At 46.7% G+C, this 15,930-nt stretch overlaps 6 protein-coding genes across 6 annotated transcripts; 3 read left to right on the forward strand and 3 right to left on the reverse strand.

The window, feature by feature from the left end:
* Positions 1 to 2,305: 2,305 nt before the first annotated feature.
* On the reverse strand, positions 2,306 to 3,892 carry N7516_008870 (uncharacterized protein; the record flags this gene model as incomplete). The annotated part of the gene is made up of 2 exons (XM_057221589.1): positions 2,306 to 3,783; positions 3,844 to 3,892. The coding sequence occupies 2 exons, from the start codon at positions 3,890 to 3,892 to the stop codon at positions 2,306 to 2,308; spliced, it is 1,527 nt and encodes a 508-aa protein (XP_057071861.1).
* Positions 3,893 to 5,119: 1,227 nt separating this feature from the next.
* On the forward strand, positions 5,120 to 5,804 carry N7516_008871 (uncharacterized protein; the record flags this gene model as incomplete). The annotated part of the gene is made up of 3 exons (XM_057221590.1): positions 5,120 to 5,195; positions 5,237 to 5,706; positions 5,757 to 5,804. 3 exons carry the CDS (start codon positions 5,120 to 5,122, stop codon positions 5,802 to 5,804), a joined length of 594 nt encoding a protein of 197 aa, XP_057071862.1.
* Positions 5,805 to 6,325: 521 nt separating this feature from the next.
* On the forward strand, positions 6,326 to 6,774 carry N7516_008872 (uncharacterized protein; the record flags this gene model as incomplete). The annotated part of the gene is made up of 3 exons (XM_057221591.1): positions 6,326 to 6,468; positions 6,540 to 6,637; positions 6,707 to 6,774. The coding sequence occupies 3 exons, from the start codon at positions 6,326 to 6,328 to the stop codon at positions 6,772 to 6,774; spliced, it is 309 nt and encodes a 102-aa protein (XP_057071863.1).
* A 344-nt stretch (positions 6,775 to 7,118) lies between these two features.
* Positions 7,119 to 8,720, reverse strand: N7516_008873 (amidohydrolase; the record flags this gene model as incomplete). Its single annotated transcript, XM_057221592.1, has 1 exon — positions 7,119 to 8,720. One exon carries the CDS (start codon positions 8,718 to 8,720, stop codon positions 7,119 to 7,121), a length of 1,602 nt encoding a protein of 533 aa, XP_057071864.1.
* Positions 8,721 to 10,798: 2,078 nt separating this feature from the next.
* N7516_008874 (uncharacterized protein) lies at positions 10,799 to 11,425 on the forward strand (the record flags this gene model as incomplete). The annotated part of the gene is made up of 1 exon (XM_057221593.1): positions 10,799 to 11,425. One exon carries the CDS (start codon positions 10,799 to 10,801, stop codon positions 11,423 to 11,425), a length of 627 nt encoding a protein of 208 aa, XP_057071865.1.
* Positions 11,426 to 13,043: 1,618 nt separating this feature from the next.
* Positions 13,044 to 14,820, reverse strand: N7516_008875 (uncharacterized protein; the record flags this gene model as incomplete). The annotated part of the gene is made up of 3 exons (XM_057221594.1): positions 13,044 to 13,250; positions 13,314 to 14,191; positions 14,301 to 14,820. The coding sequence occupies 3 exons, from the start codon at positions 14,818 to 14,820 to the stop codon at positions 13,044 to 13,046; spliced, it is 1,605 nt and encodes a 534-aa protein (XP_057071866.1).
* Positions 14,821 to 15,930: the final 1,110 nt, after the last annotated feature.

Raw genomic sequence — 15,930 nt, forward strand, 5'->3', positions numbered from 1 at the left:
TTCTTTTGTACAATATTTGTTATTTGTATAGTATTGCATGTCAAAATTGATGATTGGCCCAATCCACATGGTGACGAGGCTGCATAAACAAGTGATAAACATATCACTTGCCATATTCAGGGATCCTTCTAGACTAAAAGGCCGTGTGAGTCCAACGGGAAAATAGGTGGAGACAGCCAAGAGTCATCAAACTGGCGCTGCGACCTGAAGCACCCGCCCTGTTGTTTCAGAGTCGCAGTGGGCGCTTACATGCATTGAAACCTCCCGAATTTTCCCCCTGGTATTTTCTCCGAGCTCTGTACCTTTTTTCCATATAAGCGGCTGTGGCTTTGGGGTCATCTATGATATGCCCGACTGATCGATTTTGGTCCAATGGGACTCGTCTAATGGGGAAAAAGTACTGAGTACCCCTTAACAAGGTAGTTAGTACCTCGAAGGATTACTACCTATCAATTGTACAATCGTTGTACATGAATACTTTCTACATGTACTCTGCAAACCACCAAATAGTTAACTAGTTACATAGACATGTGTTTGTGTACCTAGACTCTGTACGAAGTCCCTGTACTCCGTATCCGTTCCACTTTTCCCCAGCCAGCCATGTCGTAAATAAGATGAGCAAAGTGCCGGGTTACATGATTAACAGGTACCTTAACCAGCCAAGAGAGTGGGAAAGAGAGCAAAATTCCAAGCTAGGCACTGGATACACTCCACAGCATGTGGACTCGGTAGGTTATAGCTCGGATATGGACGGCCTCTCCTGATCAGAAATTTCAATGCTATCGGTAGCGTAAGAGCTTGGTCCAACTCCGAGGTGGTTGCACAGCCATGTGTCTAACGAACAAGAATTTACTCTGTTCCGTTCACTCCGTACGCATGCGGAGTACAACATAGATAGCATCTTGCACAGTCATGTTATCTTCCATCCATGGGGATCATCACTATCAGATCAGCGTACATATCTATGTGTCAGAATGTCTCATTCTCGAACCAAAAAACAACCCGCTTGAACCTTCATTCTGGAAGGATCTTGACTTCGGAGTAGTTCGCCCCAGGACCACCCCAGGACCACCCCAGCCAACCATCGAAGCAAAAATGGAACGGATATAGAAGGTGAACCAAGATGAACGTGTATGCCTAGTGTCAGTCCAGCGGAGCCAGCCGTACCAGATCGGACCCGAAAAAAGGCCAAATCCACAATTCTCGTACAGACCTCATCAATATAGCCTCTGGCTAGAGGTTTCAACTTGACCAGGTTTTTCCCGGCCCCCTGGGAAACTGGATACCATTCCCGGCAGAGATATCCAATTAGTGCAAATTTAGTACGGAGCACGGAGTACGGAGTACACTACTACATCTATGCACATACTACAACATAACTAGGCCATCGCACAGGGCACCCTGCAAAGACGTTTGATCGTCGGCCCTGAAACGATCTAGAATTTCGATGATTGAGCCGTTGCGAGAAACGTGGGGACATTATTCCTCTTCTCATGCAGGGAACTGCATGCGGAAAGATGTGTCGGTCGACGACTTGTCGAGGAACAGGGGATACGGTTTAGCCCCCTGCTCTTGAAAGGGGAGCAGGACTAATGGAGTAATCCGGCTATTGCTCCTAGCCTGGTAGTTGGATCGTTGGTTGCAATGGAGTAGCGTTGTTTTGTGGCGTTTGTTTTTTTTTTTTTCTTCCTTTTTTTCCAGTTGGTCAGTATATGACTTAACAAGTATAATCACAACAGAAAAACAACGTTAATCGGCAAAGATCACCTTGCCCCAACGGCAATACCTACACGTGGAAAGAACACATGGGTGTGGAGGTCAAGGAAGAAAGTTCACTTTGGGTTAGCGTCATCCATGAATGGATATCCCTATCGCTGATCTAATCCGCAATCTGAAATAGCTCCGGTGTTTTTGAGTCCGATGAGAATTCCCCCTGATTCAAACTATGATATTTTGTTTGCAATTGAGATCCACTCGCTTCTTGGCATTCAATTTACAATCTAATTGAATCCACGCGGTCCCCATATGTTCTTGCTCATGGAGAGGGTTCATGAGGCGAGAATATTGTCTTAGATTTAGATTAGAGCAAAGTGAAAAATGTGTGGCTTGCAAATTCGCATGGCCCAGCCATTGGGGAACTTTCTACACCACAGGACTTCTCCCCGGTCTTGATCTACTTGTTCACCTGGGTCAAGCTGAGCTGAGGCGCAAAGAGAATATCCAGTGAAGATAGCAAACATATTCTAAAGTCCCTTGATATGTGCAATATGTCTTTGAAAGCAGTTCATCTACAGAGCAAGCCTGGTCAAACAGAGTCGATGCTCTTCCTCCTCTTCTCCACCATGGCTTCCTTCATGAACGGACTCCGTGCTCGGATATTCTTGCCCCAGATAAGCACCAATATCGGGGCAAAAGATAGAGCCAACGCAATGAAGCCTAGTACCGTACTAGCCCACTCTAGGCCAAGATGAGAATACATGCTCATAGTAGCTAGAGGCAAGAACGCCGCCAGGGTATTCTCACCAGTAGCAATGATACCCATACAACTGCCCGCATATTTGCTATAAGCGTCGACCACATAGTCCGAGATTCCCGTCACAACAATGACACTACCGGCCCCTACCATGGCGAGGCCGACGGCCGGTGCGATCCACGGAAAATCGGGGTATGAAGTCCAGGCGTACGTGAACATACCACCTGAGATACCGAATATGCCCCCCAAAATAGCGAGATAGAGCCGGGCCTCGGGGATTGGCGTACCGGGGATTTCTTTGTTGCGGGATGCCGAGTCGAAGTAAAGTTTGCCTGAGAACAAGGTAATCACCCAACCCAGAAGCTCTCCAACCACTACTGCTGCTTGGACGTATCCAGCTTGTGCCGGTGTCCAGCCGTACAGCTCTTCGAATACCTGCTCAACAGATTGAGTGAACAGATACAATGTACCGACGGTAAAGGCGGACCATAGCGTCGATACAAATACCACGGACTCGGTGAAGAACAAGAAAAGAGGCCTACTCGCACTGTGGCCCACGATGCTCAAAATCGACTGCCCTTGTGTGTCGATTTCGTGTTGGGTATAGGCGTTCTTGCCCTCACGGCGTAGAGCTTTAGCCCGCCGTCCCAGGATTGCAATTCCACGGCATTCCTTGAACAAGAAAAAGTACAGAGGGAAGAAAGCACCATACCATATGAGCTGGATATAGCCAATCCACCTCCACGTGAGAGTGTGGTAGATAGCAGCTCCAATAACAGGCCCTATGCTACTACCCGACAAGTATGCAACGATGAAAAGACTGACAGGGACGTTTCGATTTCGCTCCGTGTCCCAGACATTCCCAATCACCGTGCCAGAGGTATTAGCGAGGATGGAGACGCAACCTCCGGCAAAGAATCTTGTTATTACCAACGTGTAAAAATTCTGTGCCACAGCTTGGGGCACGACAAAACAGAGGAAAGTCACGTACGTGCCCAGGAACACCCATCGCACACCAAAATCCTCCATGAGCGGGAGGACCAGCAGGGAGAAACAGCCACCTCCAACGGCCCATGATGTAACGGGCCAGTAGGAGTGAGGAAAATTGGTGTCTGAAATGTTAAAGAACTCATTCATGGGATCGTGGGCTACTGTAATGATTGTGCCGTTGATCATGGTCATGAAGGTGGCGAACACAGCGAGGGCTGTGAGAAGCCATTTCTCGCATAGAGACCAGTTGTATGGGTTTCCGGAATCTCGGGGTCCATCCCAGGACACAATTGTTACATCTGTACTGGGGTCTTGATGATCTGTGTTGCTGTTAGTCTATATTCCAGATCTTCGGGTTGCTGGTGTTGTTCTAGTTTTACCTATTGCCCGGTCATCATGACCGGAGACATCGCCACGCGCGAATACCATTCCGTTTCCACTGTGACTCAACGAACCTGTTCAAGACTGGCCCTGATTCACAAATTCTGGTTGTCTTTGTGGCTCACTTCCGCGTGGTGATCCGAAGTGAACCGAACTTAAAAGTATGATGTAATTTTTCACATCAAAAATATTTGAGAATAGATCGTAGTTGCAAACAAGCAATCTGATTTCTTCAAGCTTAAAACCTCCAGAAAACAGAGAATTCCAGTTATATATATAAACCCTTTCCGATCTACGAAAAAGAAAATTATTGTGCGCATCTCAACTTAGGATCCGAACAGAATGATTCCTCTCCCCACCAACAAGGCCCAGTTTCTCCAGATAATAGCCGCTTTAGGACTAGTGACAATATGCCCCAGGGTCGATTTCAATTTCACACAACGTGGTTGGTCAATGACGTTGCTTTGACCGGCTTTCTATTGATATGCTTAGATGAAGGAATTAGCTAAATGATCTGCTTCTACATCCCACATTGGCTTTGTCAACTCGGTGGGATTGATCCCGAGACGAATCAAGTTCGGTTTACCCTACCTTGACCTAGACCATTTTCGTCGATCGGGCAGAAGATGAATATATCATTCCGCGTTTGGCGATATTGCAGCTTCAATATTGGATAGCTATTCGTTCTATATTGTACCTAGGCTGTATCAAACAGCCAAGACGTGGTGGGGTCTGATAGCTCACCTTATGAAGCCAAGAGAATGGCTTAATTTACCTTAATCACTATCAATCAGAGCGTTTTAGGTAAAACAGTGACTCTATAAATGACTGTTGGATCTTTGTTCGGGTTTGATATGTGATTCAATATCCCTCAGTCACCTTCTAACATACTATCCAAATTCCTACGTTATTCAAATTAACTATCCTTCTATAAAACCATCACTTGGCGGTCGCTTCAGCCGCATGTGAGTCATAAACTCTCAAGGTCCAATTTCGATATCGATTAAATATTCCAACCATCAAAATCTCGAACCTATGAATTCGGATCCGAGCCCTGTTGCCAAACCACCGTTCGTTGCGGATCGATTGCATTCCAGCGATCGCATTTCATTGCCTAATAGGTACTAGTCCTTTTTCTTGTTTAGGCAACTGCTTCCCCGTTTGCATGTATCTTGTTGGAGATGATTTCAACAAACGGACAAACTAACCATCAACCAGGCAGATTTCGGAGACAAGACTAAAACGAGATAAATTCTTCATTCGGTTCCACTCACGATGACTTCCCCAGTGGGCAGCAGCCCGGAATCGTCGGGATGCTCATCAATCACTGTCTCACTCTACTCATACGGTCGTGCCAATGGCCCCTTGGTAACACCAGAAATTCAGGAACAGGATTGAGTTCTGCTATCTTACAATATTCGCCATCTTCCAACTCCGTCTCCGCCGCGAAATCTACGTGCCATGACAACTGGCCTGTCACCTCGACTAAGGAGGAGTTTCTGAAGAATGAAATCGTGGTAAGCTTCCTTGAAAGAACGCAGAATGAGATCGTCAACTCACTCAAAACATCTTCTGATGCATTATCCCAAGAACGTGGTTCTTCCGAGGAACCAAAAAGCTATAGCAGCGAATCTAAAATCATAACAACCAGCACTCACCAGAAACCCAATATCTCACCAGTTGTGAAGGTGTGTTCTGAGGAGAGCTGCCACTGGAGTGTTGCTTTCGTGGAAGAATTAGCGAACAGTCTTTCATTGCTAAGATATGGCGCTGATGTGTCTCATTCTTGGAAACTGAGTGTTACTACTTTCCATCGAGACCTGGAAGCCTTGAAGCCTGCCTCCAATGGTTCAGACTTGATAGTAAGTCAACAAGTTAAAAAGTCCTTTGCTAATAGTAAATGAGAGAAAAGAAAGGACACAAGAAGGGGAATGGATATGAGGATGAGATGGTGCAATGATGTCGTTACCGGAGGCTGAAGTGGAATATCGGGAAAATTATGTGGATGGACGATGATCCAAAAGAGGACCACTACCTACGTCTACTAATCTCAAAGACAGTCGAAAAGACTAGAATATTACTAATTTTGCCATCGGGCCATTCATTGACGAGCACTTGACCTCATAACTATTTGGCTATGATTAACTACTATCTCTCCTTTTGTGATGCCCAAGTCAGCTCCGTGAGTATATCACACTAACTAATCTCCTTTTAGTTTATTTATCCCAAGTTAGAATAGGCAACATTTATTGTTGAAATACCAAGGAGCAAAATGACTCTAATAGGTTGGCAAGAAGTGTTTATATCATAAGTTTGCCACGCCCAACTTATGACATCGAAGACTCCCCGCATTTAAACATAAGATAAATAGTTTATTTTCTCTTCGATTCCGACACATTTTCAAGCGAACTTGTTTTTCAACACTTCACACATATTCAACCATTGATTTGTCACCAATACACAGTTTATTACACTCAAAACATGGTCAAAACCGACAGAGATCAGAATCCCCTAGATCCCAATTACGAAAAGCGACGCAGCTCTCTCGGGAATATGGAGGGTCAACGGCAAGACCAATCCAATGTCAAGCAGGAGGACCTCATGGTGGACAGAGAAGTTGCCCCGTGCGTTTAGACCACAATCTCGCAAGCATCCCTTGTGAAGTATATCCGGTAACTAACCTCAAATAAAACAGATCTTCCCGTGCAATGTGCTCGGAACTCGCACATAAACATGCCGTTCAAGGTCTCCACGAGAACACAGAGCGCCGTTCTTCGCAAGAGGTAGATCACAGTATGTCTTCATTATGCCCCGACCTACGATTTTGGTATTATATTGCATGCATGTACTAACGAGCATCAGATTCCTTCCTCTCTGATCTAAGTACCGACCGGGGGCTCCAAGAGCACCCCGAACAACTTGGAGAGTAATCAGTTTTCATATACTTTGTTGGACCCTGGACGACACTGGAAGTTTCAGAGGGAAGACGTGGATCGGAACTGGGCGGTATGCCTTCATGAATCAACGATAAGCTGTAAATTCAAAATGTCAATCTATGCTATATATTTATTTTACTTGGTGTTCTGTAAATCGTACATTGTGGTGGCCTCAATTGCTTCGTGGGGCAAAAGTATATAGTTACTGGTGATGTCACGGTGGTGTCGACATGTGCACCCGCATAGAAGTACAACGCAACGAAATACAAAAAGATTTCTTCGTATAGCTTTGTATTCTTCATCCTTGTATCTAATTCTAAGTTTATAAGCCACCGCTGTCAATCACTGCAAGAATCAAAAACCCTCTTCCCCCGATACCAAGTCTGGCAGACACGCGCCTCAAGCAATGACTCTGGCATCCACTTCATATCAACAACCAAGAAATCCGCATACAATCCCCTCCGCAGACTTCCAGTCCAGGAATCAGCAAATCGCGCATAAGCCGCCCCAGCCGTAGCAGCCGTAGCCGCCTCGGCCAACCCCAACCTAAACTGTGCGTTTACAGTATCATCAGTCTCAGTCTGAAGCGCCGAGCGCCTCGTAGTAGCATTGTAAAGATTAGGGAAAGGAAAGTGAGCTGCAGTAGGTGCATCGGTTCCAATAGCAATCGGAGCACCCCCATCCAGGAAGTCCTTGTACGCAAATGCGCGCTTACACCGCTCGGGACCCACAAGACCAGGCCAGGCCTTGAAAAGCATAGGATCCGAGTGCACAGGCTGAATCGAGGCCGTGATACCCAGCTGACCCAGTCGCTTGGCGTCTTCCGGGGCTGTCAGCTCCAGGTGTTCAATTCTGTGTCTTCGGCCTGGTGTGCCGACTCTCGACAGCACGTTGATTGCTTGGTGGATGGTTTTGTCGCCTATTGCATGAATCGCGCATTGGATGCCTGCTGAGTCCGCACGCTGGACTACTTCTTGTAGCATATTCTCTGGCCAGATCGGGTCGACGGGATCGGATTTACCAGTATACGGTTGGAGGAGAGCGGCAGTGCATCCGTCGACAACGCCATCGCAGATGAGCTTTATTCCGAGGATGTGGAAATCGGGCTCGTTGTATTGGCTGTGTAACTCAATTGCTCGATCCACGTGTTTGAAGTTAGCGTTTTGATCCGCTGAGAAAGGGACGAGCCAGTGTGCGCCGATATGGAATGGGATGGTATGATCACGACGGTAAAGATTTAGAATCTCCCAGGTTCCTTCGTCCATTGCCATGTCCACTAGTCCGGTATACCCGGCAGCGGTGTATGCAGCAACTGCAGTGTCCAAGGCACTCAGTTTGTCTTCTGTGGAGGTACGACTTTCTAGATGAGGCCATGCAAGGTTCATAATAGCTGATTCGTCAAGTAGGCCTGAAGCTCTTCCATTTTCATCACGGTGGATGGTTCCACCTGGAAGATCGGGGGCAGTATGAGCCCCCATCTCATCGAGAGCAGCTTCGCTGCACCACATGGAGTGGAGGTCGAAGGAGTCAATAAAGATGGGACGTGGGTCGATGCCATCCAGCATACTTGCTAGGGCGACTCCATTGGTAGATAATTGAATCCAGCCTCTGCATAATATGCGCGGCAGAGATGGATTCGCTTCGGCGTAAGATTTGATGGCTTCGCGAATTTGATCCAGTGAAGTGCATGCGATGAGATCGGCTTTGCGCAATGATTGCCCGTAATGAAGAATGTGTACATGGGCATCGATGAAGCCTGGAATGATAGTTTGTGCTTCCAGGTCAATGACATTTGCATTTTCTGGGATGCTTATTCCATCGAGAGAGCCGACATGGGAGATCTTGTCATTCTCGATGATCATGCTCTCGGCAAAATTCCCCTCATTGTTCGAGCCTTGAGATGGCATGAAGATGCGCCCATTTTTGAAAACAGATATCATGATTCCCAGTTTTTTTGTTATTGTCAGGCCTGCGCAAAGAAGAGTACGGCCATTTCTGAAGTATTTATTGCTTCATGCGGGGAACGGAATATTCTTCAGCTCTTAGACCCGGACTTCTCCAGGACTTGCCGCTTGAGAACATTGAAGGGTGGGGATGGTGGGATTCGGGCCGGGCTATCTCCAGTACGGAGACTGGCGATAACTTCGTAAGGTAACATTGAGGGGACATTGCTTGGAAGGACCGGCCATTAAACTACATGGTGATTGGATGATAGGAGAGGGGGCTGGTGGCTTCAAGGGTTCTTGAGAACATCCAAATTTGAGTTCAACAATCACTTGCTTCAACCTTTTGTCATCAACCAGCCAAGTGGTCGAGCAGTAACTCAACCATCGCATCTTCCTTGGTCTAGTGGTGATGATTTCCGCTTGTCATTAACACCGATAAGCGCGGGAGACCGGGGTTCGATTCCCCGAGGGAGAGATTTCTTTTTTCTTTTTTGCTTAATTGATTTTTATTTCTATAACTATTGTACTCCTTTAAATCGGATGATAAATGGTGTCTTTTTTTATTTCAACATTTTGGTTTGCCAGGATTTTCTCCTATTGTTCAATTTCTCTGGAATGTCAGTAAATGAAGGCAGCAATTGCCAACAAAAAAAAACCCCCTGATCTGAACGTATCAAGTGGGGCCGTATAGTAGCCTTGGTCTGACTGACGGTGAAGGGCAATAATAGTTACTCTTTGACACGGGACTCACTACCTTCATGTTTCTCTACCAATTGAAACAATGTTTGATGCGTTAATCAAAGGGAATATGGAGTTGGATAGTTTATGCCCAATTAGTACTTTAATACAGTTAGTACTGTTGGTGCGAGAGAGATATATATATGGTGCCACTTCTACATCTATCCAAACATGGTGATCAACCGTCATCTTTAATGGAAGATGCTGACTACCAGGCTTGAATTAGGTTATGACCATTACGAATGCCGAGAATAAACATACGTACACATAGTGGCCATATAAACCTTCCAAGCACTGCGGGTGTCCGTCAAAGACCACTCAAACAAGACCCAACTTAATATGTCTCGGCATTGAGGTAGGCTGATTCGTTTTCATTGGAATCTTACTGCAGGTATATATTACCTTTTACCTAACACCAACAACATGGGCTCCAGGGCTGTGTATTTCGTAGTCCATTTTCGATACTTTGTGCTAATGACTTTGCCCCGGATGATGATCAGCGATATGTTTGCGTGGGCAGTGCATAAACCATATTATAGATCCAATAATAATATGTCATCTCATTGAACCCTCGGATCGCACCGACAACCCCATGCACAAGACCAGGTGGGGATAACACCACCTTGCCATCACCAGTCAAATGCCGTGCAAACAAAGACAGCAATGAATATTTCCGAGTAAAAATTTCCCGCCCCCAGAAAATGATGTCATAATAAATATCCAAGAGCCTCCAACTCCAATGATGGATAGGCGTGCAAAGAAGGCGTGCGTAATGCCAGTCCTAGGGCTTGGCAATCGGATAGAACGCCGAATCTTCAACTCACGACTGCAGTGTCAAGCTCCAGCGGAACATCATGACCTGTATGAGTTTTGAGAGCAGAAGAAAAAGAAAAGGGGGGGTGCCTCTGGGAGCCTCATCCTAGATTGTACTGTGTCGGGTAATTTCGTAGCAGGGGTGTGGACCTAACCCCCAACGCTCAATATTGTAGGGCGAAGGATTGCACTACAACATATGAAATATCCCAAGTGCGCCTTGTCCCAGTTGATCAACAGCTTTTGGGGGCGACGAGGCCCCGATTGGCCGTTGGCGGTGGAACCCGGGAACATAGCGCGATGGGCTCATTTGGACTATGCCGCTAGAGCCTTAGCCTCACGATACCTGCTAGGGTTTATGACAACGCACCGGGCGTATTTAAGCATAATAAAGCCCCCAAATGCTGGTTGTTTTTCTCTTTCCTTCTTGCAGTTACCCAATCAACCTACAAATACCTCCTCTTTACATCCATTTTATCTTCTCCATCTTGTACCCGAAGTACATACTTCCAACCGCCACCATGCAGTACAAGTCTCTCGCAGCCCTCCTTTTCACCAGCATGGCCATGGCTGCCCCAGCCGACACCAGCGAATCTGCAGAAGACAGTCTTTCGGATGTTATTCCCCCGTCCATTGCCGTGGTTCTCGCAACCGCCGTCCCATCCTCATTCTGGGCTGAAGCCACCAACACCGCCAATTTCCTCTCCCAAGTCGAACAGGGCATGGTGTCTAACTCCTGGCCAACCTGGTACAGCAGCCTCCCCGATAGCGTGAAGGATTATGTCACCACTGCCGTTGGGGGCTACTATCCTTCCTTTGCATCATCCATCGCCGCCGAGATCACCAGCTCCGGCGACAGCAGCTCTAGCCCCAGCACTGCCTCTGCAACATCCACCGGTGCTTCTAGTTCCGACGCTTCTAGCTCTGATGCGTCGTCTTCTGACGCTTCGTCCTCTACCGATTCTACTTCTACGGATTCATCTTCCTCCTCCACTGCCACTGGCTCGGACGCTGCTTCGTCCTCGGCCTCGGCTTCGGCGTCCGGATCTGCTGCATCCACCACTGCCGATGGTGCTGCAGCTCCTACAGGTATCGCTATAAGCCTTGCTGGCGCCGCTGGTGTTCTGGGTCTTGCTCTCGCCCTGTAAGAATGTAACATTAGACATTCTCAAAGCAGCTACGGTAGATTCGCGCCTCTTTTTCATATTTGTTGTATACGTTCGTTATGAAATGGCTTTAGTTTCCATGTTTTTAACGAATTATTGAGCCCGTATGGCGAGCTCATACCTTATGTACTTACAACCTAATTTTGTCAATACTAACTATCGCTTTTGAGTACATCTTCATTATGATTATGAATCTTACAGTAGGTGTAAAGTAGCAGTTTTCTATCATGTATTCGGCCGAGTAGCACCCACCCCACCACTGCGCTATCAATTTCATTCCTCGTGTCGAGAGGGAACAATCCACCCTCGATATCAACACAGAAGTTCAAGTATTTTGGGGGTATTGTATATCCTCTCCCATTTCCTCCTAAATGCCGTCTCATCTCATAGATATACTCTCGTCGCGCCCCAACCCCATATAGTGACCATCTCTCTCGATCCGAGCAAGCCTATGCTGCGTAGAAGCATTTGTCAGTACATTTCCATAATAAGAGTGAAGTAATTGGGCTCGGCACCATAGGCTTATTTCCAGATCCACTGAGAGTGGATTTAGCCGGTGTCCCTCAGTTCGGGGTCTCTTTTAACCATGGGATCTCATCCCATGGTTCTCTCCAGCTATAAGTTGCAGCGGGTGGCTGCTCGGTGTCGCCCTGGTGAAGGATGTCGGATCCAGTTGATTCAGCATAGTCCTCTGTATTACCGGGAACCTCGACGTCCATCAACCAGAGGCGGATTCCATCAGAAGTAATGCCGGATGTGGGGCCAGATCTGCCGTTGATCACCCGACAACTCAATGGGTGATATGCAACCAACCTGGCATTAGAACTCTCGTCCCTCACTGGATTCACGGAATTTCCTGTGCGAGCTTCCATTGAGGTGGTATTATCGCGCTCGTTGCGCGCGGAATCAATGGCATTGCTTGGAGCAGTGTCATCTGGCGAGGAAGGATAATCCGCGCTGTTCACTGATGCGGTGGAATCGGATCGAATGGCGTGCCGACGAGAGAAAGACAGGGTCCAAAACAGGAGGAAGATGGGAGATATGGGGGTTTCAAAACTTGGACAGAGGGCTCAGAAAATTGCACGGCCATATTGAATAGAGTTGAGTGCTGATAACCACCTCGAAATACATTGGGATATAACTCGTCATAAAAGCGTTCAAACGTTGCTTCCATACATGTGTAGGCTTGCATTTCACAATAACGTTTCGATGATACAACTTATGTATGGTAAACACCCAGGCCATTTAGATCGGCCATTATGGATTATTTTCTCTACTTTCGAGTAAAGACGAAAGGAGTATGCAACAGTAAGTGCCTTCAAATAGTAAGAATGGTATTATGTATTACTAGGTAAGCATCAGATGAAGTACTAGTAGCTGCACATCTGCATGGTATGAAGACAAGTGTTGATCACTTGTACCCATATACGAGAAACTCCCCGCTAGATAAAATTCACTGGGAACTTGGATTAGTCAAATGTGCGGGGTATTATCAAATAATGAAACATACCGCCAGCAAACTTCTTGGGCTCTGGAAACTCGTTGAAAAGTTATGTCAGTTGAATGACCTGCAACAACCGACATCCAGGCCAACGTATCATCAGTAAACGTTCGGAAGGCCACTCTTGATTGGCGGTGATCCAGCCGTTTTGGATGGCCAATCAAGCTCGTACATGACGGATGAGCCCTGAGGCCCGGAGGGCCGGAATATGGGGTATGGGGATAAATAGGGCGGGGCGGCGGCATAAGTGGGTTTTGGGACGACGGGTGGTGGCATTTTCCGGCTCATTGGGAACGCCCGAATCGGCTAGGAGGGATTGTCATTCAAGAAGGCCAAACGAAGATGCGACGGGAGTTGTACTTTTAATACCACGATTTTGCTTGGAGGTTTAGCTTTAGCTGCCCTTTCCTCCAGCCGGTCGACCCAAAGCTTCAGTGTGAGCCAGCGGTGGAAAACACCGAACTTCGTATGGTAGGCCATCTCAATATCGGCCGGGGTTTTTCCTGCGTCTACCTGCTTCTTGAACCAGGCTGGGGCGTGTTGCTTCTCGTAGTCGGTGAAGTTATTCCGTGTTCGCTTTTGTCCTTTGCGTCGCTTTCCTGTGGTAGAAGATGGGGGCTGCGGTTTGATAGGTGTATCGACCTCTTCTTTCCACATTGGCAGTTCTTCACCAAGGTCGTTGGCTTGGATATTTGTTGGGGACGGGGCAGTCTCAATCTTTGGCTTTTTCAGAGGCGGTTGCATCAAGTCCGAGCTACCATGGAGCTGGTGTTTCGCTGACCCGTCTCCTTGGAATTCTTTGAACTGTTGTGTACCATCCCGGCTTTGTGCAACCTCGGGCTTTCTTTTGCCGAGGAGTCCAGAGACCGATACTCCCATTTCGTTATCAAATGGCTTCCGATTGCTGTCAGCGACGAGATTTGTGGGATTTGAATGCTCTTGTTGGCGTGGTTTGTCAAACACATCATCATGATCATCACTGTCACTGTCAAAAGATACTTCTTTTGAGACAGGGACGGTGAAAGGGATGTCGGATCCACTTGAGACACCCGAGCTTTCGGATGAACTGCGTGCACGGGTGAAGTGTGACTCGACAGAGATCGCGGGACGACGTGACTCGTTCGGGGTAGGGTGCTGGATACCGGGGGTTTGCGGCGTACGGGACCTTTTCATGGGGTCTCCAATACCTTGAAGCTTAGCTCGGCGTTTCTTCAGTGCCAGCTGAAGACGCTTCAGTTTCTCCACGTCTGTTCCCATTAGTATGTCTCTCACGACCTACGCGCGTAAAAAAAAAAAAAAAAAAGAAAAGAAAAGAACAAATTAAACCAAGACAAAAGAGAAATGGGAAGTACGAACATTTGATTTTTTTGTCAAGTTCTTCCAAGACGTCTGCCTCGATGGCCAAAGTGATTTTGGACTCCCTCTCGGCGTCAGAGGGACTTGGCCACTGGTAGGAGTTTGCCGGGAGGAAGCATCGGTTGAGAAGGATGCTTTTGTGAAGAGACTCATCAATCTGAACGAGGTTTCCTTGATCGTAACAGTAGTACGAGCCGTCACCTTGCTTTTCGAAACTGCCGTGTCGGAAAATGTTGACCCAGCTAATGGATGCATCGTTTTCACTTCTAGACGGCCCAGAGTCCGACGAAGAGGGAGAACAAATGCCCAATGTTTTCCTCAGACGTGTCTCGATCATGTAACTTTCAAGTGGCTCGTCTGAGAAATATTGGGTGAAAGTCTCATCGTTGTCAAGGACAGCTTGATAGGACTGCATTAACATGAGATCATCCTGTGGCAGGGATTCAAATTTTGGCAGCTGGGACCGGACACCCTCTCGATACGTCCCCCATTTGATGGGATGATTGGGACTACCATCCATTTTCAGATGGTTGTGCTGTTGGTAACGTTAGTTTTTAGTTAAGTGTTAGAGTTGGCTAGCTGGTCTCACGTAAGGCACTGTAAAAACTGTCACCTGTGCAGGCTTCTGTGGGTATGGAAGCGTGAACTGAAAAGTGAAAAAAGGTTGGAATGTCGAAAAATGAAAGACGCGAGCGTGGTGAATAAGAAAACACTAGAAATTATTTCCTAGACCTTCTCAAACCCCCTGTCGTAGAATGTGCCCAGGAGTGTTTGGATGAATCGTGTGTCTCGAAGGCAGTTGTCACAGACGTAATAAATACCAGTACTGACACGTAATTTTCAACACACTTCACACTATCAACGAAAGCTAGTCGAGTTCACTTCAAGTGAATTTATGTAAAATATATGGCTTCTAAGCCTAGATATTATAGGAAGTTAAATAGTTCTCCTAATTGACGAGGGGAAAATTTCGACACAATTTTCTGGTTTGCGGACACTATTAATTGAGACCAACAAGCGAGGCCCACACTTTATTGGGGAACCAGGCGTATAAAGTCCACTGCAGTCCTCAATCACACCTTAACTTGGTCGTTTGTGGGGGTTGTTCGACCTATAAAGGGATTCCTACAAACGCCGTGAGTGACAGCTTTAACCTTCCCCTGCTGTATATCAAGACTCGATTACTCGCCGACATGCGCCCGGCCTCGGGAGTCTACGTACATATCCAACAGCGCTTTCACCGCTATGTATGATTCATTGGTAGATTAGTCTTACCCAGATACTGGTGTTTCAATTAATCCGGCCCCAATTATATGATTGGTGTACATTAATATAATTTGAAAGTCATTAGACTCGAAAGGATAGGGAAACCAGCAAAATATAGTGTAGTCTCAACAAATGATGTTAAAAACATAAATATACTCCAACTTTACATTCAATGATGATTTGGTTTTCAACACTTGCCCGCAGAGTTTTCAGAAGGCACCTATGTACTCTCTAAGGAAATGGAAACTACAAATCGTTACCTTATATGTACCCATCCTCATATCCACGACATATTAATTACATAATTACACTATAACTTAGGTGAAAATAATGTAAAAGACTGAAATTATTGCGTATCTTTCTT

Source organism: Penicillium verrucosum, assembly GCF_028828655.1.
Source record: "Penicillium verrucosum strain IBT 35672 chromosome Unknown utg000003l_segment0_segment0, whole genome shotgun sequence".
Taxonomy (NCBI): Eukaryota; Fungi; Ascomycota; class Eurotiomycetes; order Eurotiales; family Aspergillaceae; genus Penicillium; species Penicillium verrucosum.